General features: G+C 34.6%; 2 protein-coding genes and 1 pseudogene across 4 annotated transcripts in view; all 3 read left to right on the top strand.

The window, feature by feature from the left end:
* Positions 1-9,587: 9,587 nt before the first annotated feature.
* LOC116130800 (serine carboxypeptidase-like 34) lies at positions 9,588-13,395 on the top strand. 3 transcript variants are annotated; one of them, XM_031416485.1, is made up of 11 exons: positions 9,588-9,944; positions 10,209-10,313; positions 10,451-10,540; positions 10,803-10,895; positions 11,036-11,124; positions 11,202-11,480; positions 11,558-11,700; positions 11,771-11,866; positions 11,971-12,076; positions 12,287-12,466; positions 13,321-13,395. In XM_031416485.1, the coding sequence occupies exons 1-10, from the start codon at positions 9,599-9,601 to the stop codon at positions 12,434-12,436; spliced, it is 1,497 nt and encodes a 498-aa protein (XP_031272345.1). In that variant the 5' UTR covers positions 9,588-9,598; the 3' UTR covers positions 12,437-12,466; positions 13,321-13,395. The 3 variants fall into 3 exon arrangements, 2 of the variants coding, with proteins under 2 accessions (XP_031272345.1, XP_031272344.1); XR_004128132.1 differs by lacking the exon at positions 13,321-13,395 and having other exon boundaries at positions 11,982-12,076; positions 12,287-12,413; XM_031416484.1 differs by lacking the exon at positions 13,321-13,395 and having other exon boundaries at positions 12,287-12,569.
* The window catches only part of LOC116130801 (serine carboxypeptidase-like 34), a 27,933-nt gene continuing 15,283 nt past the window's right edge, over positions 13,137-25,786 (top strand). The window contains exons 1-10 of the mRNA XM_031416486.1: positions 13,137-13,425; positions 14,879-14,986; positions 15,089-15,184; positions 15,268-15,360; positions 15,437-15,525; positions 15,607-15,909; positions 16,007-16,143; positions 16,243-16,335; positions 16,418-16,526; positions 16,631-16,688. Of these exons, the coding sequence (XP_031272346.1) occupies positions 13,143-13,425; positions 14,879-14,986; positions 15,089-15,184; positions 15,268-15,360; positions 15,437-15,525; positions 15,607-15,909; positions 16,007-16,143; positions 16,243-16,335; positions 16,418-16,526; positions 16,631-16,688 (1,369 nt within the window). The 5' untranslated portion in view covers positions 13,137-13,142. The remainder of the gene's footprint in view (positions 13,426-14,878; positions 14,987-15,088; positions 15,185-15,267; positions 15,361-15,436; positions 15,526-15,606; positions 15,910-16,006; positions 16,144-16,242; positions 16,336-16,417; positions 16,527-16,630; positions 16,689-25,786) is intronic.
* LOC116130842 lies at positions 21,568-24,178 on the top strand (annotated as a pseudogene).

The raw sequence follows: 25,786 nt of genomic DNA, 5'->3' as shown, positions 1-25,786 counted from the left end.
AGCGGAGCCGAGTCGGCTCCCCTCATTGAACACCCTTAAATATTACCTTCACAGTGATCACCAAAGCCAATTTCTTGGTCCTAGGCTTGCATTTCTCCAATGGAAACATGATATTCATTGCTCTCAAGAAACACAACACAAACATAAATCTGCAAACATAAATGCAGAGTTGAAAGAGCAACAAGACCATTACTGTTAACATAAGAGAAGGTTCTCTTTTGCAACTTCTGTTCTAATAACTTACTAAAAACCCAAAAACTGCTAACTAAAATGAAAAGGTTCAATTCTCATTTCCAAACACATGAATCTCGACTTTTCTCTTCTAACAACCATTACTTTCAGTTGCTATTGCACTCTATTAGCATTAGGGCATGACTCAAATACATTAACACAACCATGCATGAGGATCTTATAATTTTGCGGTGTGCATGAGAATTGGAATATTGTTGAAAATAGGCTCTCTTCAGATTTTTTTTCCCATACTATTTCATAGTCGTTTCTGTTTCTTACTTTTCTGGGTGTGCTTGCAGTTACAGAAGTCTGTTTTCAAACTCCTACTTCCCCACTTTCCCTACCTTATAATTAGATTCATGTTAAAAATAAGGCCGGTTATCCTGAGTGGGCATAAACATAGAATACCCATCAGACTCTTTTCAAGCAAAGGCCTACTGATTCATTGCTTCTGATTTGCAACTTGCCTATAAACATCTATGATCAGATGAGCAGGACCCACGAAGGACAAAGCAACCCAGCTCCAGTTCCACCACACCCACCAGCTTATTCTCATTCTTTTTCAATTGAAATATTTTATGCAACAACTTGAAAATTCATTTGTTGTGAAATACTCTTTGAATTGATTCTGGATCTAATAATGCTTGAAGTGGTTTCAGATTGAAAGTTGCGATGGACTTTAGTATTCTTTAAATTGTGTTTAACAAAGTTTACTATTAGGTTTTATATAACAATCTGTTTGGTAAACCGAGTGGAACCTAGCAAGCTATGGATTTCACTTTGCAGTATAATCTCCATACACGACTATTTGCTAAATCATATCTGACATGGACAATTGTTATGTAGTTTATTCTTCTATCAGTATTTGACTTCTATCTGTTACATGTAAGGATCCCATTAATTGGCATCTAGGCTTTCAAGTCTCATTTAAGTTTTCCATCAAGTATGTGGTCCTTAATCAATATAATCAGTTTGAATCTGTTGAAATAATCATTTTTTATGTAGAAATATTGAATTTGCTATAAATCTAAGCTGTATACCTAGTTTAAGAGTTTTGAGTTTACTATGTCAGGACTTACTTTGTAATTTACAAGCTAATATGGGTAAGTGACAATGACTCTACCACTTGGGTTGTGCAATGGGATGAGATCTCTCAGTTTTTCAGGGTCAACTCAACTCTTCCATCCCATTTGGGCTTGCGTTTTAGCATTTGAGATGCTGTTAAAAGACTGCTACATACATTGATGATTTTGTCTAATTTGATAACGGTAATATGAAATAATGTACACTGAAGGCAATTTGTCACTAGTTGTCCCTGTTTCTGTCGAGATTCATGTTCTTATTGACACTTTTGCATCTTTCAAACTTTTTAAATTATGACTGATTATGATGATGAATTTTTTATGTATGCAGGTTTGAGAAGAAAGTAGAAAATGGTGAGAGCAAAAAATACAACCATTCCTTATGAAGGCACATCATCATCTGCAATCTAATTTTGAGACTTGTGACATAAAAAGCAATACGAGGAGGTGTCGAAAGAGATATTTGCCTTGGAAGAAGTTTGAATTTAGGACTTATAACAAGTTTGGGTTTAGGTGATGAAATGAATGGTTGGATTCATAATTTGAAATGAGACCGATTGGTGAGTATTATATATGATGGATATAAACATTTGATCTTTGAGTTTTTTGGTAGTTTGGAAGTTGTGGAGACAGATACTGATGAGTTTCCGACATATATAATGTTTTTTAGATTAAAGAATTAGAACTTTGTAGTGAGACCACAAGATTTAGCAACTTGGATAGGATTTGATTTTGAAGGTTTAGATAACGTATCTAGAACGTGGGATTCCAAACAAGCTTGAATGAATGTTTTTAGGATAGGGATTTATCATCCACATAGGTGTAAATCTACAAAGTTAAAAGAATCCTGCTATGAGAGTATTTCACAGATATCTAACTTACACATTTAATGCTAGGAAAGAGACAGATGGAAATGTGACGGTTAAAGATTTAATGTTCATGGAAGCAGCAATAGCAGGGAGGCAAGTAAATTCAACGAAGTTATTGATTAAGAAGTTGGGAGAGGTTCAAGCAAAAAAATGAGAAATATATTGGGGGATCCTTGTTACGTTAATATGTGAGAAGTTGGGTATTCAGATCACCCCTAATGATGAAGCAAATAAGATTAAGTTTTCTCCAAATAATGTGTTAGGGGATGTGACATTGTGTAAAATGGGTTTGATTAAAAAGAATATAGCAGGAGAATGGTTTGTGATTAGGGATGAAATGGAGGGAGATGCAACGGTTCAAGAAGGTGTCAGTGTTCCCGAAAGGGTAAATGAAGGACAAGTCTATGTGCGCAAAAGAAGAAGAACGAGTATTGAACCTGGATAATCTCAGAATGTAGAAGATATGTCTTCTCATACTTTAGATGAAATAATAAACAGATTTGAGCGGATGGAAAAGTTTCAAGAGGAGTGTTTTTTCACGTATTGAGAGGAAAATGCAAGAACAACATGATCAATTGCAAAGTAATTTCAACTTGTCCGCATCAAGAATAGAAGAAACAGTTGACATCATTGGGAAACGCATGACCGAAATTTTCAGCATGATGAAGAATTTCTCAACAACGTTCTCCTCCTCCAGTTAACCTCCACCCCCTACACCATGATGAAGAGTTTCTCAATAGCCTCCTCCTTGTCAACATTCTTGGGGAACGCACTATGAATGTTAATTGTCATTATGTGTACTTCAAATACTAAGCTTTATGTACGAAGATTATATTTGCCTTTTGTTTATAAATAGATTGATTTGGGCTGATGTTCTTAATAAAGATTGCCTTTTGTTTATAAATAGATTTGCCTTTTGTTTATACATATCTCAACTACTCTAAATTCAAATCTCAAATGAAATGCATAAACAAAATTCCATCTACAACCGGAGTCTGTAATGCGACAATAATATATACTGAAAACATTCATAATAAGTTACATTAAGGTCATTATCATGAATTCACAACCCTACAACAGATAGCCTACTCATACACAACCAATGACCACAATACTAAAAACAAAACAACTGAATTACCATACAACCTAACTGCATTCGGTAGAAATTAACCAAAGCATGAATAATTTCTACCAAATACAGTTCTATAACCTGTCAACAATATCAAACGTCTCCCAACGAGACATGTTCATCATTTACAAACTCTTATCCAGTACAAAAATTACTTTGTCTTGCGAGATTCTGAACCAAACCAGTGGACAACCGTCATTGTTTAACAACCACAATTTAGCACACGTTATAGAAAACTTAAGCCAATTACAACTATACAACATACATAACACATACCTGGGTAGTAACAACATCATTTGACAACACTTGAGTTTCCGCATCAGCCACGAAAGTAGATGACAGAAATTGTTCCGTTTCTCGCTCTATTGATGATCCTTTTCTTAAAAAGTAGCATAACACATTAATAATCAAGTCGATATTATTATAAACTTCAAATAAGTAAATAATGTTTCCAAAAAGAAATATCATGTAAGAATAGGTATATAACTCATACCAATTCTTTGTTTTTGTAATTTTTTCTTTTTAACCTACGTACAATTTCTTCAACCTTGGATTGTTTTCTTCTACATGGAGGACGACCTTTGCTACAAACTACCTGTGGACTAATAATTAGACTATTCCCCTCTTTCGGAGGACTGTCCCCATCTTTACTACTCAAACCGAGTGTGGAAGAGATTTTCACTTTTGTACCAAGCCCTCCCGCACTTTCCTTTTGCTCCAACTTTTGTCTCATGTCAATCATAAACTCTGTTAACATATTATAATCTTCCTCATTGTTTGATGCCATATCAGCTACTGTCAGCATTATATTAGACAACTTATCAAAACGTTGTCCTTCAATGTTGGTGCTCCACCTATTATAACTCACCTTAATTTTTGTATGGCATATGTTTATATTTTTCCTTCAACGCTGTAAAATGTACTTTTCTGGAACGTGTGAAACTTTTTTATGAATCAACACCATAATGGCATGTCTGCATAAAATCCCTCCGAACTCAAACAAATGACAAGTACAACGAATATCACACGAACTTTCTTCAAAATATATCGCAAAGGAAACACGGTGACTACTATCTCCAAACCAAACATCTTCTAAAAACTTAATACGCTTCGTATGAATCACATTTATTCAGAAAAGATAGTTCACAATAAATCTTTCCCGCAATCTCTTCTTGAAACTCTTTAAACTTTGTAGTTGTGTATGCACTTTGAAATTATTTCTCAATAGGGTAATTAGTTATGCATGGTATCAAAGATTTGAAAGATCTAAAATCAGCCTCCATTTCTTTTTCCACTTTATCTCGCAATGCATTATCATCTTGTTCTACAAATTGTTTCAAAGTAGTTTTAGAATTTACATATTCATCAAAAAATGCATGAATACTTTCACTACATTGGGTATGAGACATACCTACCTAGAAAGTATCTTTAAGAAATGCAGGCACCTATCGTACTCTTTCTTTGTACAATCCACATAACCATCCATTCTCGTGAAGGTTGTGCACATCAATAAATTGGTTCCATCGTTCTTCGAACTCTTCATGTGTAAAGGAATCATACACAATATTTTGTAACTTAAACTTTATAGTTTCATATTCCTTATACCTTCTTAACTTTCCAGGCAATTTCTTCATTATATGCCACAAACACCACCTATGTCTTGTACTAGGGAAAACAATCTCAATTGCATTTTGTATGGTCTTATCTTGATCAATGATAATTCCATTAGGAGCAACATCTATGCATTCAAGCCAAGAACGAAATAGTCATACAAATGTCTCAGTGTCCTCATGGGAAATTAACCCATAACCTAACAACGTCGAATGTCCATGATGATCAACCCCCACAAAAGCAGAAAATGGCATGTCATACTTGTTCGTCAGATACGTTGTGTTGAAGGTGACAACATCACCGAATTCTTTATATACAACCCTACATCTATCATAAACCTATAGCACATTCTGTAATCGACTCTCTTCATCTATATCAATCATGTACCAAAAATTTGAATACTCCTTTTACATTTTCATAAAATATTCAAGTACTGCCAAAGCATCTCCAACTAAAGTCGTAGCCTTCTCACTTTTTCAATGTAGTTGCTACAATCTTTTTATAGAAACGTCAAATTCTCTACACCTCTTGCCTCAACTGAACATGACTGAAAAGTTTTACACAGTCTAATCCCAACCACATCATTAACTTCAAGCCTCATTTTCACATAAGGTTGTATCGTTCAGTTAACCTTGAAATATCTTCTTTTTGTCAGACTTGTAAGATCATGGTTATGTTCAAGTACAACTGATTTAATTTCCCATTTGCATTCACCATTCAAAGTTGCACTAATCCGACTCTTACAATTTGTTTTGGCAATAGGTTGCTTTTTCAAGGTATTTCTGGATTTACATCTCTCCTTCCCAGAACAAGAACATGCCACTGTCACATATCTCATCTCTTCATCATCGCTTTTCTTTGACGTACATATCATTGCTTCAAATCCCATTTTGTTATCATATCATTTGTAATACTTCACCAGACTATCAACTGAATCAAACACCATTCCAATATGAGGCTCCACTTCTTCCTCTGCACATCCCATATCTTCTAATTCATCATGTTCATTTTCTTGATCATTTAATAGTTTTATAATGGACAAAATTAGAATGTACTAATATAACACATCATAAGAAACAATACAATACAATAAATTTAAAATCATGTTAACGAAAAAGTTAAGGTTTTGAGCACAATTTACCTCAACATCATTGAAATGAGGCAAATTGGACTCTTCCATATTCTGTAATTTAATGCAAAACCAATACTAGTGTTCGCGTTCATGAATCTGATTCATAATAATCACCAACAAATATTCTCTATTAGTTATTTTCTATTGTAACATATATTCAATCCAAAATAGAATACAAAACTAAATAAATGCATAAGTTAAATAAAAACAGCTTAACAACCTCAACAAATCTTTCTAATCTAAAAAAATTTTGATCTTCCTATCTCTCTTTCCACCCTAAACGATTGTTTTATGAAAATTTTATGGCTTTCTTTTTTTTCACGGTAGTTGGTTGTTAAGGAAGAAACTGGTATAGCCGCAGACAAGAAGAATGTAGACGCGAAGAACAGATGGGAACGATGAAGCAGAAGGCAAAATGAAGGTTTTTCTTTTTTTCTTTTTTTCTTTTTTTTTTGCTCGCAAAATGTTGGCGCTTGTTTTGGAGAAGTCTTATTGGAGAAGCTAATGTTTTTTACAAATAAAAAAAATTAAATTAAAAAAAAACATTTTATTATATTATGAATGGTCGTCCATATTATATGGACGACCGTCCTTTTTATATGGACTCCCGTCTATAACATATAGACGAACATCCAAAAAAATTGTTTTAAAATTTTTGTATTCATTGAAAGTATTGACAGACGTCCATTATATGTTAACGTCTGTCCACAAGTTAGGGATGTCTGTCCACAAGTTAGGGATGTCCGTCCACATAATAATGGACGAGCATCCTAATTTTTTTTTTTTAATTTACAGTATGGACGAGCGTCAGTTATATGTGCACACCCGTCCAAAAATAATGAACGACCGTTCATAGGTTATGGACGGGCATCCACATATAATGGACGCCCATCCATACTTGAAATAATATACCGCAAGGCAGGGATGACTGATAATCTTATTTTTCCCTATGATTTTGCATTGAATTTCGATAGGATTTAGGATACTTATCATACAATTTGGGCCATAATTGGTACCTAATTCTATTAATTTGTCTTTGTAGGCCTAAACGATGATTTTGAGTATAAATGACAGTTTTGAGCGTAGATTATGTAACTTGAGCTTAGAAACTCAGAATGACCTGATTTTAGAAGCTTTGGAAAGCTAAGAAGCAGAGCTACAACTTTTATGCTTTGGGTTTTTCCTAATTCTGACTGGACAAGGGTGAAAACTTGGCTTGAATTCGTAAACAGTACATTGGAAACTGAAGAAAAATGTCTTTGGACGTGCTTCAGTATTTCTACCATAACTTGAGCTGTAGACCTCGGATTGTGCTGATTCTTGAACGAGTATAAATATAATTTAAAGGGCTACAATTCATATGTTTAACACCTTTCTAGATTCAGACTATTTCATGCTCAAATTTGGCCCAAAATATTCTCGCTGCAGCAAAGAAAAATATTCGCTGTGGTGAAACTACGTCAGATGTGAAAAATAAAATGACGCGTTTTGGCTTGCTAGGGCTTGGTAGTTAAGTGAAAGAGATATAAATTAGCATGAAAATGAAAGAAAAAGGGTCTTGGTTCATCATTTGGAAGGCAACTTTTGGAAGGAGAAGATTATTGAAGATTTGAGCTTCAATTTAGAGAAGATTTCTCCATCTTTTGCTTGTTTTTCAATGATGAATCTTGATTCAGTTTTTTTTTTTTTATTTTATTTTGTTTTTGAGTATTAAATGAATTGTTTAGTTAGGGTTTGATGTAAACTTGATACAATGATTCAAATTTATATGAATTGATTTACTTTGAGTTATAATTTCATGATTGAGTGTTTATCTTTTTGCTTAATGATTTTTGAATGCTTGATCACCATTCAAATGTGTGTTCTTCACAACGAGACTGAGAAGTGATTTGTGATTGTGCCTCTTGGGATAAATACCGTAGATTAAGCAAACGTTAGAGATAGGTTTAGCGATCTATGAAATCTAAATAGAATTCCATAGAGCTTAAAAGAAATTAATCTTCATTTTGTTGGGTACGAAAGCTTAATAGGGATAAGTAGAAAAATATAGCCTGAGAATGTATGTTTTATAACTTAGGGAATTCGATTTTCAATCAAGAAATTAGAACTTGGGTAATAGATTTATGATTTGGGTTAGCGTATCTAGGTGAAATCAACACCCTAGCATTTTTTTAGCATTGTTTAATTAGTTAAGTTGTTGGGTTTTGTTTTCATTTCATTATCACTCATTTACATTTTGTTAATTTGTATTTAGTTGTTAATTTTCCATCAATCCAATTTATTGTTGCTTCAATTATGACTTAAACTAGAGAAATCGATACTTAGTAACACTATCTTTGTGAGAATGATACTCTATTTATCACTTTATTACTTTTTGCGACTAGTGTACTTGCTACACATTGCATGTTGTAATTACAACGCATCAAGTTTTTGGCACCGTTGCCAATTGCTTTGTTATAAGAGATGAAATTCACATGTATCGTTATATCCTTTGTTTACCAATGTAAATAAAGTTGACAATTGCTTGAAAAAGCATCCCAAATTTTTTGGCCATTATTTAAATATTTTTATCACACGTATATCAACCAATCATAAAATTTACATTGAAATCTGCTTCAACTCCCTTAGGATTTGACTTACTTACAAGAGGTTTAATTAGAAGTTAAGTAAAGACTTTTAACTTAATAATTAACGTTAAATGTGTTTATTAAACTTTAAGGGAGGTTTTCTTATTGACAAATTCTAAACTTAAGTTTATAAGCAAATTAATAATTATATGAGGGGCCCTAGTTTAGCCCATTTATCAAACTAGTGCTTAATCGCACAAGCCCGTTCCCGTTTGGCTGGCATAATAGAATATCTCAACAAGCAAAGCTAGCTCTTGGTGTTGGCCAAACTCAAATGGAAGGATCAATACTATTTTAGTAACCCTAAGGCGTTGTCCTAAGGAGGTTTCTTCAATTCTTTTAAGTTTTTTGATTTAAATCTTGGGGCTATCTACCACAATAACATTGTAACTTATTTATCTCTTTAAGCTTGTAGGGAGTTCATGAATGAATTTCGGGAATTAGTTAAAATGCGTGCAAATTGACTCGGATACCCCGATTATCAAAAAATAAAAATATATTTTAGTAAATCTTGGAGACTACATATAATTGAAAATTTGAAACCAATAAGGCAATAATTGCCGACTTCATTAGTAATGTACAACATCTTCCAAAACAAAAACTTTTTCCCTCCACAAATTTTGATTGTATATAGACATTACCACATCTCTCTTACATTAGAAAAATAATAGTAAAAAGAATCTACCACTTTAATGGGAAAAAAATCTAGATAAATTTAAGGAAAATGTTGGTATTATAAATTGTTTTCTTTATTATTCATTTTGTAAATCCAAACTGAAGATTTTTCATAGAAATGGGGTATTCTAATTCTAGTGGGGACATGATCTTAGGCAAGACATTTATTTAGGCGTTTCGTTGCCATATATTTGTAGTTGTACTTGAATCATTTTACATATGAAGACAAGTAGTTTGGGGTCATGTGTTTGTTCACAAACTCTTTTACAGTCCCTTCATATCATAAATGGAGGAGAGTAGAAGATAAAGCAAAATCTAAAATGGGGTTTTCAAGGTTTGCTTTGTGCCTTTGTATCTATGTGTTTGCATTCACCTCCGTTGTCTTCTCGTCGGAACTTGAGCCAGAAATCAAGGCGGCGCAAGAGGGCGACCGAGTAAAAGCGCTGCCGGGGCAGCCTCCAGTGAGGTTTCAACAATATGCAGGGTATGTGACAGTTGATGAGAATCATAGGAAGGCTCTTTTCTATTGGTTTTTTGAAGCCATACACAATCCTGCTCACAAACCTCTCCTTTTGTGGCTTAATGGAGGTATAATTCTATCGCATACATTCAACAATTCATGCATAAACTCTGAGGCTCATTTGAGTTGTTTCATAATTCTATAACTACTTTCAATTTTTATTCTTTATAATTACCAATCATATTAAACAAATTATATTACAACCATATGTTTACAGCCTTATTTTCATAATTATGAAGGAATATATATCCCTACCCACGATTTGGCAGTTTGCCCTGCCCTTTATCATAGAGCTGAACAATGTGTAATTAACTGTATGCCCTGTCCTGCAGGTCCGGGATGTTCTTCAGTAGGATTTGGTGAGGCACAGGAGCTGGGACCATTCTTGGTTACTGATGGACCAACGCTCAAATTCAACAACTACACTTGGAATAAAGGCATAAATAATATCACCCACTTTTCTCTCTCTTCTATAGCAAAGAATGAAGAAAAGATTTTTAACAGTTGAGTATAGCATTCATTTAGTTGGTTCCATATAGTACTAATAACTCGTTTCATTCAATGACTACTTCAGCGGCGAATTTATTGTTCTTGGAAGCTCCGGCTGGCGTTGGATTTTCATATTCAAATACCAGTGTCGATATTCAAGGAGATAATATTACAGGTACGTGACAAAGATATTTTGATATAGAATTAAAGGTATGATGTTACTGATACTGGCACTGTGGTGGCTAATGGGCGCCCACTCATCCACCCCATTTATTACCAGATGTTGCCTTTTCATTTCTACACACACATACAGAGCTCATAGAATTTTCCCTAAGTACTTAGCAGTATTGCTAATTAGATGTCAATTTACGACTAATTTAATCAATCACAAATCTTCTTTAACTTTCTTTATTTCACGATTTAATATAATTTTGCAGCGCGGGATTCATACACATTTCTCCAAAATTGGTTGAAGAGGTTTCCACAATACAGATCCCATGAATTCTACATAGCAGGAGAAAGCTACGCAGGTGTTATATATATATATATATGTATTCTTCTAGCTATCTCCTTACTGATATTTATATATATATATATATATTCTTCGAGCTATCTCCTTGACTGATATTACTTCAACATTACATAAGTTCTCTAAATTAATTAATTTCAGGGCACTATGTACCACAACTTGCTGAGGTTATCTTTGATGAGAACGAAAAAACAACGAAGGATAATTTTATCAATCTCAAAGGTTTTATTGTAAGTAATAACTTGATTATAGCATAAAATATGACGTAAAGTAATTGTTTCTTCATATATATATATAATGACTGCAGATAGGAAATGCGTTATTGGATTATGAAATGGATCAAAAAGGGATGATTGATTATGCGTGGGGACATGCAGTTATCTCAGATGGAGTTTATAACTCAATTAAGGCAAACTGTGATTTCAGCAAACAAAATCTAACCCAACAATGCTTGGATCCATTATTCCAATATTATGAATTATATGATCTTATCGACATGTATAGCTTGTACTCTCCTACTTGTCCCCTCCAACGTCCCTTTGCCTCTACGACACTCTCGCTGCAACCCAATTCATTTTCCAGAATGGTATACTTTTTTTATCGTTTCTTTTTTCTTTTTTATACATTGGATCCTATTGTAATTTCTCTATATGTTTTTGATAGAAAATATTAGGCAAAATACCAGCAGGGTATGGGTATGATCCATGTATCATCAACTATGCGACCGACTACTTCAATCGTCCAGATGTTCAAGAGGCATTGCATGCAAATGTTACCAAAATTTCTCGTCCATGGCTCATTTGCAGGTTAATTAAAACCTAATCCTATCAGTTTTACAAGATATATATTTGCTTCTGATGATAAAATAATCTTCAGCACCGAGGTGAGCAATGCTTGGAAGGACTCAGCCTTTTCTATCATTCCAGTAATTAAAAAACTCGTTGACGGGGGAATTCGTGTATGGGTTTTCAGGTAAAAGTTAATTCAACCATTATTGTAAATGTTTTCTCTTATTTTAGTAGAAAACATTTCTATATAATTGATCATGTAATCATATATATTTGTTGTTACTTTAGTGGAGATACAGATGGAAGAGTTCCAGTGACCTCAACAAGGTACACTTTAAATAAGCTGGCACTGAATATCACAAAAGATTGGACTCCATGGTACAACCACAGAGAGGTATTAGTAGAATGATACTTGAACGTTAATTTAGGCAATCCATCTCTAAACTGCATGCATGGAAATCTTGTTATACTTGTAATATACTCCTGGTATCAGATTGAGAGAACTGAAAAGATCTTGTTCACATAGTTTGTTTATAAACCGAACATATAAAAATAAAAATGGAATGAAAGTGATCTTAATGTAAAAGAAATGTAAACGATACAGGTTGGAGGTTGGAGTATTCGATATGAAGGTTTGATATTCGTAACAGTGAGGGGAGCTGGCCATCAAGTTCCTACGTTTGCTCCAAAGCGTTCTCTTCAAATTATCAAACACTTCCTCGCCAACAAGCACCTCCCATCTGCTGCTTTCTGAATTTCAATTAAGGATTACTTTATCAATCAGGTGATAATTATCTTAAAATATAATTATCATCAGTTTCTAGGATTTAGTTTCTTTTAGGATTATTGTTATTAAATTAGAATCAGTTTTTTTTATTTTATCATACTCGGCCTTTCACATTGTAAATTTCTTATTTATTTATAGTTCATATATTAATTTCTTAAATCTAATTAATTAATTCCAAGGTATGTCATTAATCAATTGGTTAAAATTATAAAGCATGTTATTAATTAATAAATAGTTAATCTAATTGCAACCTAATGTTTTTGGGAAGGAACGTTGTGTCAACAGCAGTGTTGATATATTCAGGGTTCAACAGTTTCAACCTAAAGCAATTGACTAAACCCAAACTTGGTCAATTAACTATTTGATATGAATAAAAAGATTCATCCCCCTTATATTTAGGATCTTTGAAAAGACCAAATTTTCCCTTTATTTTCAATGAAAGCAACGAAGCTTTATGAGCTGCGTACCTCTTCACATCACAATAACTCCAAAACTGCATAATAATTATGTAAAAAACAATTATCATTTCTTTTATATATATATATATATATATATATATATATGTAACAGCAACTTTGCGCTTGATTCTTATCTGTCACTACGTAGACCACATATAAATATGACATAGTCTCCTTATATCACAGAGAAAACAACTACTGACAAATATTATCCAATGGCTTTGAATATTTTTTCGTCAGATATTCTTCTTTTTCTTCTTTTTTCTCCTCTAAGTTTGAGCTTAGTTAAAGCGAGTGGTTTTGAGGTGAATAAAGATGTTTTGGCTGAACAAGAAGCAGACCGAGTGATTAGACTTCCAGGGCAGCCTCCAGTAACATTCAAGCAATATGCAGGTTATGTTACAGTGAATGAAACTCATGGAAGAGCACTGTTTTATTGGTTTTTCGAGGCCGCCAGTAATCCTGAAAAAAAGCCTCTTCTCTTATGGCTCAATGGAGGTAATTCACCTCAGTCGTTTTATTCAGCAGATTCCGTTCTTTAATTTTAATAAATGTATTAACTACTTGCAGAGTTACACTATAGATATGTATATTTGTATACAGAACATAATATTTTTTATTTGAAATTAATAAAAATATGTAATATACATTTGTATTTGGGGTATTCCATCGTCACTTCAAAAATAGAAGAATAATTTGATTGAGACATTTTACCAGAAAAATTATAGTTATATATATAACCTATTTTTATTGCGGTGGAAACGAAGCCTCAGTCTCAGTCTTGTCTCAATCCCCCATTGAACAACATGAAAGAAAATCCAAAAAGAAATGGAAAAAGAGATTGAAAGTAAACTTAACTGGGAGTTTTCACCACTCATTTTCCTCAAAATGATAAGCCATATATGTGTATGAATGACACCAGAGATTGTTAATAGCATTCCGCATGGTCCCGTTTTGGCTATTAGTAATGTGTCGTAAACCATTTATTCCTAAAATTTTTCAGAGAAGTGGATGAGTATGGTTTGTCTTCATTCCAAGAGAGATTCCACTTCCACTTACATATACACGTAACAGTCTGTCTACTGTATATTTACGAAGGTGGTAGGGTAAAAGAATAGTTAGAGATAGAACAATTAATGTAATACTATATATATATATATATATATTAATATATAACATGCTTAATTATTGAATTCTTGACTAGTAGCTAACACAATTATATGATAGTCATCATCATCATCTTCTCTAAGTTTGACTGGACATTTTCCTTTTTGATTTTCTCCTGTGGCAATTATGCATATCTGGAATTTGACCAAACAGTATTTCTTCCTGGCATTATAATTTGGTTGGATGCAAAGTCGTTGATGATAATTAATGAGTGGTGCCAAAGCTATATATCCTCTCAATCTGCTCACTAATTTGACACCATTACTTATTAAACCAGACACACCTTCTTTTGTATTGCCATGTCTTCTTCTTCTTCTTCTTTTTGATCATGTTGACTCTCGATCGTACCTATGGCTTTTCATGATAATTTATTGCTGGCTATCTTCATGCTGCCAAACCATGACATTCAACCTTCTTACTTTATAATTATTAAATAGGGCAGGAGCTGTACATATGTTTAATTATATAACATCTGTAATCACGGATCACACAAGTTAAAAGTTATTTGACTTGATATAAAAGAAGCTACTAATTGCTTCAATCTACATTTTTTTATTTATCTTTTCGTAGCATGTACATAAGAAAGCTGACCTTTATTCTTTTTTTTCCAATTTTAATTATAGGATCTCATTCAGTGCCTAATGAACTGACTTAAATTAAACAAAAAATAATTTATGTAGGATGGACCTATTATATTATCCAACATTCTTCTAATAAAATCATACAATTTACTTATTTTCATCGTCTCTAACTATACTATAATCAATTACACATGTATCTGCAGGCCCCGGGTGCTCATCAATTGGTTATGGAGAAGCAGAGGAGCTAGGGCCCTTCTTATCTCAGAAAGGCAAACCGGAGCTAAAGCTCAACCCTTACAGATGGAACAAAGGTACCAACGCTTCATTACAAATTTATTATATTAATTATTTATTTGCTCCAAATAAAATAAAATAATATAATTATGTTTTTTTTTTCATTAATTTTCACTCAGTGGCCAATTTGTTGTTTGTGGAATCACCTGTTGGAGTTGGATTTTCGTACACTAATACCAGTAACGACATCCGACAGCTTGGAGACGCAGTTACAGGTCATAAATTCAAAAAAATAAATAATCAAATATTCATAAACGATTTCCTTGTCTCTCATTATCTTTTTTCTATGATCATATAGCTAAGGATTCATATAAATTTCTTATCAACTGGTTCAAGAGATTCCCACAGTTCAAGTCCCATGAGTTCTACATAGCTGGAGAAAGCTATGCAGGTACCAAAAAACAAATTCAAATCACATTATGCTTATTTATTTTTATACATCTAACTCTCATTTATTATATATTCAGGGCACTATGTTCCACAGCTTGCGGAGGTCATATACGATAGTAATAAGAAAGTTTCCAAGGACAAATACATAAATCTGAAGGGCTTTGCGGTAAAATTTATTACTATATATTTATTATTTAATTTTCTACATTGCATGCAATTTTTAATATGAGCTACGCTACGTACGTAGGTTGGAAATGCATTGTTGGACGATGAAACAGATCAAACAGGAATGATTGATTATGCATGGGATCATGCAGTGATATCAGATCGTTTGTATCATAATATCAAAAGCCACTGCAACTTCAGCATCGACAGCGATCATCAATCCACCAGTTGCAGCCGCGCCCTCAATCAGTACTTCGACGTTTACAAGATTATCGACATGTACAGCTTGTACACTCCGACTTGTGTCGATAGTAACTCCACCTCCGCCGCAAACCGACACCTTCATATCATTCAAGGCATCGCTCCTAAACTGTTTTCAAAATACGTAAGTGTTAATTCTTTCTCGTCGAGAATCAATAAACTACAATTTTTATTTATTTATTTATTTTAATATTATAAACGTCTAAGTTGGGGATCTACAGGATGCTTGGCATCGAAAACCAGCTGGTTATGATCCTTGCTTGTCGGATTACACTGAGGAATATTTGAACAGGCCTGAGGTTCAAAAGGCACTCCATGCTAATGTTACAAAAATTCCATATCCTTGGACTCATTGCAGGTCGCTACAATTCTTTCCTTTCTGGCCATCGTTTTAATAATTTGAATGGCCATGTGAAATTACACTCAGTGTTGGGCTGTATATATTTTGTCTCTACAGTGAGAAGATATCGTTTTGGTCTGATGCACCATCATCGATTCTTCCTATTATTAAAAAGCTCATAGCTGGAGGTCTTCGCATTTGGGTTTACAGGTAATAAACTAACTATATATACATTGATATTCTAATGATTAACTCAATGATTGAAGTTTGAAACAAATTGTGAAAATGGCAGTGGAGATACTGATGGAAGAATTCCAGTAACTGCAACTAGATTAACTTTAAGAAAGCTTGGATTGAAGACCCTTCAAGAATGGAAACCCTGGTACACTAGTAATCGACAGGTAAATTAATTTCATTTTTATAGTGAAATTTATATATATATATTTTTTTTATTTTATCTAATTGTTAAAGATTATAATTTTGGGATTTTAATATTTATTTATAGGTTGGTGGGTGGACAATAGAATATGATGGACTTATGTTTGTAACAATTAGAGGAGCTGGTCACCAAGTTCCAACTTTTGCACCAAAGCAATCTCTTCAGCTGGTTCAACACTTCTTGGCCAATAAGAAATTGCCTACCAGCTTGATATGGGGAACCATTTAATCGAGGATCCACCTGAGGAAACAGGATGATAGTAAAACTCGAAAGAGATGGCTCATGGAAGATGATAAGCTCTTCAATCAGATTCAGAATACTCTTGATTCGTCCGTGATGATGTATTGGTCACTGTGATCAATCAAGGAGTTATGGGAGTATCTGAGTTCTTGTATGTTGGTAACAAAGACTTGTCTCATGCCCACGAATTGTTATTAAAATATATCGAGCAATATGCAAGAGAAGACATTGCTCGAATATTATACAAGATAAAACAAGCCTTTGAAGAAAAAAGGGCTACGTTTCATGTTCCTATTGACTGAAAATGATGAAAGCACAAGAAGACAGGTGGTTTGTGCAATGTTTTCTGGCTGGGTTGAGACCGAATATGAGATAGCTCATACACAACTTCTTACCGATGAGACACTTCCTCTCTTACATGTCTTTCTCGCCTTCTCAGAGTTAGTAAGGGGGACATCGAGGAGTTTCTAAGGACAAGAAACCTTCAAGGATCCTAATGTTGATCTGCCCCTAGCTAGCATGAATTCTGTGATAGCAAAGGTAACAAAGGACAAGTCGTGATCCTAGGAACAATCGTGGTATGGCCCTCGTACTTGCTTTCACTGTGGTGTTGAGGGTCATGTAAAGAAAAATGTTGGAAGCTTCATGGCAAGCCCCTGAATATGCAAAACACTCATAAGTTGCTCATGTTGTAACTCAAGATGGTCTCTTACCCATCCCATCACAGATTACTATCTCTGCAGTAGAATATGCCGTCTCACTCAGAATGCTTGCTCCCAGTCATCCATCCCATTGACTACCACTACTTTACCCAGTTAGGTAATCCTACAGCCGGCTTGTCCACTTCTAGTAGTAACTGGGTTATTGATTCTGGTGCTACCCATCATATGACAGCGATACAATTATTCTCTCCTCATTTACACATTCTCCCAATTGTCTTCGGTTACTTTACTAATGGGTCTACTGCACCTACCATTGGATGTGGTACCACCCATCTCAACAAATCTCTGTCTTGTGCCTTCCCTATTTTCCCTTTAATCTTTTATCAGTTAGTCAAATTACTACCGCATTCAATTGTGGTGTTTACTTTTTCCTGCTCTGTATATTTCAGGATCTTGGGACGAGGCGGATTATTGGTAGGGGTCATGTATCAGGTGGCCTATATAGCTCGATGTGTCTCCACTCCTGTCTCTCAACCTATTGCTTGTACCAGTGATTCATCTCTACCCATACTGCATGGTCGCCTTGGTCATCCTCCCCTTCCCATTTTGAAAGGTTGTGTCCTAATGTAGGTCAGTGTCACACCTTGAGTGTGAGGTGTGTCAGTTTGAAAACACCATAGAGTGTCCTATAGCCCTAGATAAACAAAGAGCCACAACCCCTTTTGATGTTATACACTCTGATGTTTGGGGTCCTTGCCCTGTGTTGTCAAAGTCTGGATATCGATATTTTATTATTTTGTGGACGATTTTTCACATGTAACTTGGTTGTACTTTATGAAAAATCGTTCTGAAATATTCTCCATTTTTTGTACCTTTTATGCAGAAATACAAAATCAATTTACTTCATCTATTAAAATTCTCGAAGTGATAATGCCAAAGAATACTTTTCTGCTCCTTTCTCTTCTTTTTTGTCTACTAGAGGTATTATTCATCAGTCATCATTGTTTATAACCTCAGCAAAATGGAGTTTTCTGAACGCAAAATCGTCATTTATTAGAAGTCGCTCGTACTCTCCTTTTTCACATGAAAGTCTCTACAGAATTTTGGGCAGATGCTATCTCTACAACATGTCACTTGATCAATCGCATGCCTTATCTGTTTTGGGCGGTCAAATCCCGTTCTCCATCCTTTTCCTCACATCACAGCCTTTATTCTCTCTTCCTCCAAAAGTGTTGGTGCACGTGCTTTGTTCAAGATGTTAGACCTCATGCATCCAAATTTGACCTAGGTCCCTCAAGTCCTATTCTGGGTTATTCCCGATATCAGAAGGGTTATCATTGTTTTTCCTCGCTCCTAGTAAGTACCTTATCTCAACTGATGTTTCCTTTTTTGAAACCACTCCATATGTTGAGTCCTCCACTTCATTTACTTCTTGAAGCACCCCCTGATGATCTTCTTGTTTACTACATTACCCACTAGTCCTCTACCATCTCGTCCTCCATCACCCCGGTATACTCTCGCAGAGTTCACTAGCACCATAGACACCTGCAGCAACATCTGATCCACTGCCCTATCGACTGCCTCTCCTCTGATCCGGTTCCGCCATCCTCTGACCATGATCATGATCTTCCCATTGCTCTTCGTAAAGGTAAGCCTCTTTACCATCCATCTCCTCTTTTGTTTCCTATCACTTTCTGTCTTCATCTTCCAAGTCTTTTATTGCCTCTTTAGACTCTGTTCTGTTCCAACTCTGTGTCTGAAGCAATTGCTCATGATGGGTGGCGACGGGCTTGGAAGAAGAGATGGGGCTCTAGAACATAATGATACATGGGTTCTAATGTGATGGTGGCGACGGGCTATGAAGAAGAGATTTTGGCTCTAAACATAATGATACATGGTTTCTAATGGGGTTGCCTGAAAATAAAGGCTATTGGGTCAATGGGTTTTCATAGTGAAGGCTAATCCCGATAGGACGGTAGCTCGGTTGAAAGCTCGTTTGGTTGCTAAAGGTTATGCCCAGATTTATGGTATTGATTTTTTGAGACATTCTCCCCAGTGGCTAAAATGACCTCTGTCCGACTATTCATTTCTCTTACAGCTTCATATCGTTGGCCTTTTTCACAAACTTGATGTAAAAAGTGCCTTTTTACATGGTGATCTTCTTGAAGAGGTTTACATGGAGCAACCTCCCGGGTTTGTGCTCAGGGGGGTCAGAAAGGTATGCAAACTGAGGAAATCTTTATATGACTTAAAGCAATCTCCACGGGCGTGGTTTGGGAGGTTTAGCGAAGTGGTGACTCAGTCTTTTACATAAGAGTGCTTATGATCAGTCTGTCTTTTATAACAATCGAGTTCTGGCATCATTCTTTGGTGGTTTATGTTATGACATTTTAATCACTAGCAATGATGTGTTCCATTCAGAGTTTGAAAAACTGTTTGGCTTCAAATTTCTACAAAGACTTGGGTACTTTAAGGTATTTCTCGGAGTTGAGGTTTCTCGGAGTAAGAAAGAGATTTTTCTCTCTCAACGCATATATGTTAGATGTGTTTAACTGAAATGGGTCTAAGTGAGGCTAAGCCTTGTGACACTCCTATGGTTCCTAATGTGATTGAATGCTGAGGATGGAGAGTGTTTGGTGATCCAGAGAGGTACAGAGGATAGTTGGAAAGTTAAACTACCTTACAGTAACCCTTCCGATATTGCGTTTTTAGTGAGTGTGGTTAGTCAGTTTATGTCTCTCCTAGGACATTCCTTGGGATGCGGTCTTCCATATCTTGAAATATCTAAAAGGAGTCCCTGGACGTGAGATTCTTTATAGTGACCATGGTCTAATAAGTAGAAGGTTTTTCAGATGTTGTTGGGCAGGATCCTCTGTGGATAGACGGTCTGTGACTGGGTTTTATGTTTGTTGGAAGAAATCTTATTTCTTGGAAAAGTAAGAGCACCGTTGTAGCAGGTCAGCGCAGAGTCTGAGTATCGGGCTATGGCACAAGTTACGTGTGAGCTCATATGGACAAGACATCTTCTTAGAGAAATTGGGTTTGGTGACCCAAGGACTATGGACTTGTGTTGTGACAACCAAGCAGCCATACATATAGCAAACATCCAGTCTTTTACGAGAGACTAAGCATATAGAAGTGGATTGTCACTTTGTACGAGAGAAACTTGAACAAAAGTTAATTGCTACTAATCATGTTAGAACAGGGGAACAACTAGCTGACATCTTCACGAAGTCTCTAGTTGGTAAAGGGTAACCTATATTTGTAACAAGTTGGCATGATAGATATATATTCTCAGCTTGAGGGGGAGTGTTGGAAACTATGTTTATATATAGTGTAAAGGGTAAAGGTATACTTGTAATTATTTATGTGTAATAATTTGAGTTAGGATGTACTGTTGACATGAGAAGAGAAATAGAGAAAGTAACATTCTTTACGTTTTTGGATTCAAATGTTAGGATTATCTATTACAATAATATTGTGACTTATCTATCATTTTAAGCTGTAGAGATTCATGAATGGATGACGAAAATTAGTTAATACGTGCGAGCTGACTCGACACCCCGATTACCAAAAAAAAAAATATATTTAGTAAACTTGGAGACTACATATAATTGAAATTTAAACCAATAAGGCATAATGCCGACTTCATTAGTAATGTACAACTCTTCCAAAACAAAAACTTTTTCCCTCCACAAATTTTTGATTGTATATAGACATTACCACATCTCTCTTACATTAGAAAATAATAGTAAAAAGAATCTACCACTTTAATGGGAAAAAATCTAGATAAATAAGGAAAATGTGGTATTAAAATTGTTTTCTCTATATTCATTTTGTTAATCCAAACTGAAGATTTTTCATAGAAATGGGCTTTTTCTAATTCTAGTGGGGACATGATCTTAGGCAAGACATTTATTTAGGCGTTTCGCTGCCATATATTGTAGTTGTACTTGAATCATTTTACATATGAAGACAAGTATTGGGGTCATGTGTTTGTTCACAAACTCTTTTACAGTCCCTTCATATCATAAATGGAGGGAGTAAAGATAAAGCAAAATCTAAAATGTTTTTCAAGGTTTGCTTTGTGCCTTTGTATCTATGTTTGCATTCACCTCCGTTGTCTTCTCGTCGGAACTTGAGCCAGAAATCAAGGCGGCGCAAGAGGGCGACCGAGTAAAAGCGCTGCCGGGGCGCCTCCATGAGTTTCAACAATATGCAGGGTATGTGACAGTTGATGAGATCATAGGAAGGCTCTTTTCTATTGGTTTTTTGAAGCCATACACAATCCTGCTCACAAACCTCTCCTTTTGGCTTAATGGGGTATAATTCTGTCGCATACATTCAACATTCATGCATAAACTCTGAGGCTCATTTGAGTTGTTTCATAATTCTTAACTACTTTCAATTTTTATTCTTTATAATTACCAATCATATTAACAAATTATATTACAACCATATGTTTACAGCCTTATTTTATAATTAGAAGGATATATATCCCTACCCCACGATTTGCCAGTTTGCCCTGCCCTTTATCAAAGAGCTGAACAATGTGTAATTGACTGTATGCAGGTCCGGGATGTTCTTCAGTAGGATTTGGTGAGGCACAGGAGCTGGGACCATTCTTGGTTACTGATGGCCAACCCTCAAATTCAACAACTACACTTGGAATAAAGGCATAATAATATCACCCCTTTTTCTCTCTCTTCTATAGCAAGAATGAAGTAAAGATTTTTAACAGTTGAGTATAGCTTCATTTAGTTGGTTCCATATAGTACTAATAACTCGTTTCATTCAATGACTACTTCACGGGCGAATTTATTGTTCTTGGAAGCTCCGGCTGGCGTTGGATTTTCATATTCAATACCAGTGTCGATATTCAAGGAGATAATTTACAGGTACGTGCCAAAGATATTTTGATATAAATTAAAGGTATGATGTTACTGATACTGGCACTGTGGTGGCTAATGGGCGCCCACCATCCACCCCATTTATTACCAGATGTTGCCTTTTCATTTCTACACACACTACAGAGCTCATAGAATTTTCCCTAAGTACTTCAGTATTGCTAATTAGATGTCAATTTACACTAATTTAATCAATCACAAATCTTCTTTATTTCTTTTTCACGATTTAATATAATTTTGCAGCGCGGGATTCATACACATTTCTCCAAAATTGGTTGAAGAGGTTTCCACAATACAGCCCCATGAATTCTACTAGCAGGAGAAAGCTACGCAGGTGTTATATATATATATATATGTATTCTCTAGCTATCTCCTTACTGATATTACTTCAACATTACATAAGTTTTCTAAATTAATTAATTTCAGGGCACTATGTACCACAACTTGCTGAGGTTATCTTTGATGAGAACGAAAAACAACGAAGGATAATTTTATCAATCTCAAAGGTTTTATTGTAAGTAATAACTTGATTATAGCATAAAATATGACGTAAGTAATTGTTTCTTCATATATATATATAATGACTGCAGATAGGAAATGCGTTATTGATTTGAAATGGATCAAAAAGGGATGATTGTATGCGTGGGGACATGCATTTATCTCAGATGGAGTTTATAACTCAATTAAGGCAAACTGTGATTTCAGCAAACAAAATCTAACCCAACAATGCTTGGATCCATTATTCCAATATTATGAATTATATGATCTTATCGACATGTATAGCTTGTACTCTCCTACTTGTCCCCTCCAACGCCCCTTTGCCTCTCGACACTCTCGCTGCAACCCAATTCATTTTCCAGAATGGTATAATTTTTTATCGTTTCTTTTTTCTTTTTATACATTGGATCCTATTGTAATTTCTCTATATGTTTTGTATAGAAAATATTAGGCAAAATACCAGCAGGTATGGGTATGATCCATGTATCATCAACTATGCGACCGACTACTTCAATCGTCCAGATGTTCAAGAGGCATTGCATGCAAATGTTACCAAAATTTCTCGTCCTGGCTCATTTGCAGGTTATTAAAACCTAATCCTATCGTTTTACAAGATATATATTTGCTTCTGATGATAAAATAATCTTCAGCACCGAGGTGAGCAATGCTTGGAGGACTCAGCCTTTTCTATCATTCCAGTAATTAAAAAACTCGTTGACGGGGGAATTCGTGTATGGGTTTTCAGGTAAAGTTATTCAACCATTATTGTAAATGTTTTCTCTTATTTTAGTAGAAACATTCTAATAATTGATCATATAATCTATATATTTGTTGTTAATTTAGCGGAGATACAGATGGAAGAGTTCCAGTGACCTCAACAAGGTAACTTTAAATAAGCTGGCACTGAATATCACAAAAGATTGGACTCCATGGTACAACCACAGAGAGGTATTAGTAGAATGATACTTGAACGTTAATTTAGGCAATCCATCTCTAAACTGCATGCATGGAAAGCTTGTTATACTTGTTATACTCCTGTATCAGATTGAGAGAACTGAAAAGATCTTGTTCACGTGTTTTGTTTATAAACCGAACATATAAAAATAAAAGGAATGAAAGTGATCTTAATGTAAAGAAATGTAAACGTACAGGTTGGAGGTTGGAGTATTCGATATGAAGGTTTGATATTCGTAACAGTGAGGGGAGCGGCCATCAAGTTCCTACGTTTGCTCCAAAGCGTTCTCTTCAAATTATCAAACACTTCCTCGCCAACAAGCACCTCCCATCTGCTGCTTTCTGAATTTCAATTAAGGATTACTTTACCAATCAGGTGATAATTATCTTAAATATAATTATCATCAGTTTCTAGGATTTAGTTTCTTTTAGGATTATTGTTATAAATTAGAATCAGTTTTTTTATTTTATCATACTCGGCCTTCACATTGTAATTTCTTATTTATTTATAGTTCATATATTAATTTCTTAAATCAATTATTATTCCAAGTATGTCATTAATCAATTGGTTAAAATTATAAAGCATGTATTATTTAATAAATAGTTAATCTAATTGCAACCTAATGTTTTTGGAAGGAACGTAGTGGCAACAGCAGTGTTGATATATTCAGGGTTCAACAGTTTCAACCTAAAGCAATTGACTAAACCCAAACTTGGTCAATTAACTATTTGATATGAATAAAAATCATCCCCCTTATATTTAGGATCTTTGAAAAGACCAATTTTCCCTTATTTTCAATGAAAGCAACGAAGCTTTTTGAGCTGCGTACCTCTTCACAATAACTCCAAAACTGCATAATAATTATGTAAAAAACAATTATCATTTCTTTTATATATATATATAATTATAATATTAGTAACAGCAACTTTGCGCTTGATTCTTATCTGTCACTACGTAGACCACATATAATATGACATAGTCCTTATATCACAGAGAAAACAACTACTGACAAATATTATCAAGTATATCCAATGGCTTGAATATCTTTTCTTCAGATATTCTTCTTCTTCTTCTCTTCTAAGTTTGAGCTTAGTTAAAGCGGTGGTTTTGAGGTGAATAAAGATTTTTTGGCTGAACAAGAGCAGACCGAGTGATTAGACTTCCAGGGCAGCCTCCAGTAACATTCAAGCAATATGCAGGTTATGTTACAGTGAATGAAACTCATGGAAGAGCACTGTTTTATTGGTTTTTCGAGGCCCCAGTAATCCTGAAAAAAAGCCTCTTCTCTTATGGCTCAATGGAGGTAATTCACCTCAGTCGTTTTTTTCAGCAGATTCCGTTCTTTAATTTTAATAAATGTATTAACTACTTGCAGAGTTACACTATATAAGATATGTATTTGTATACAGACATAATAGTTTTTATTTGAAATTAATAAAAAGTAATATACATTTGTATTTGGGGTATTCCATCGTCACTTCAAAATAGAAAAAATAATTTGATTGAGACATTTTACCAGAAAATTATAGTTATATATATAACCTATTTTTATTGCGTGGAAACAAGCCTCAGTCTCAGTCTTGTCTCAATCCCCCATTGAACAACATGAAAGAAAATCCAAAAAGAAATGGAAAAAGAGATTGAAAGTAAACTTAACTGGGAGTTTTCACCACTCATTTTCTCAAAATGATAAGCCATATATGTATGAATGACACCAGAGATTGTTAATAGCATTCCGCATGGTCCCGTTTTGGCTATTAGTAATGTGTCGTAAACCATTTATTCCTAAAATTTTTCAGAGAAGTGATGAGTATGGTTTGTCTTCATTCCAAGAGAGATTCCACTTCCACTTCATATACACGTACCAGTCTGTCTACTGTATATTTACGAAGGTGGTAGGGTAAAAGAATAGTTAGAGATAGAACAATTAATGTAATACTATATATATATATATATATAT

Source organism: Pistacia vera, unplaced genomic scaffold, assembly GCF_008641045.1.
Source record: "Pistacia vera cultivar Batoury unplaced genomic scaffold, PisVer_v2 Contig225, whole genome shotgun sequence".
Classification (NCBI taxonomy): Eukaryota; Viridiplantae; Streptophyta; class Magnoliopsida; order Sapindales; family Anacardiaceae; genus Pistacia; species Pistacia vera.
This window is presented reverse-complemented; position numbering and strand designations above follow the sequence as displayed.

What these genes read in the sequence shown, in the direction of transcription:
- LOC116130800 (XM_031416485.1), top strand. Translation starts at nt 9,599, where the DNA reads ATGTGTTTGTTCACAAACTCTTTTACAGTCCCTTCATATCATAAATGG. An exon ending in CCTTTTGTGGCTTAATGGAG is followed by an intron (nt 9,945 to 10,208) that starts GTATAATTCTAT and finishes CCTGTCCTGCAG; the next exon opens with GTCCGGGATGTTCTTCAGTA. An exon ending in TCAATCTCAAAGGTTTTATT is followed by an intron (nt 11,125 to 11,201) that starts GTAAGTAATAAC and finishes TAATGACTGCAG; the next exon opens with ATAGGAAATGCGTTATTGGA.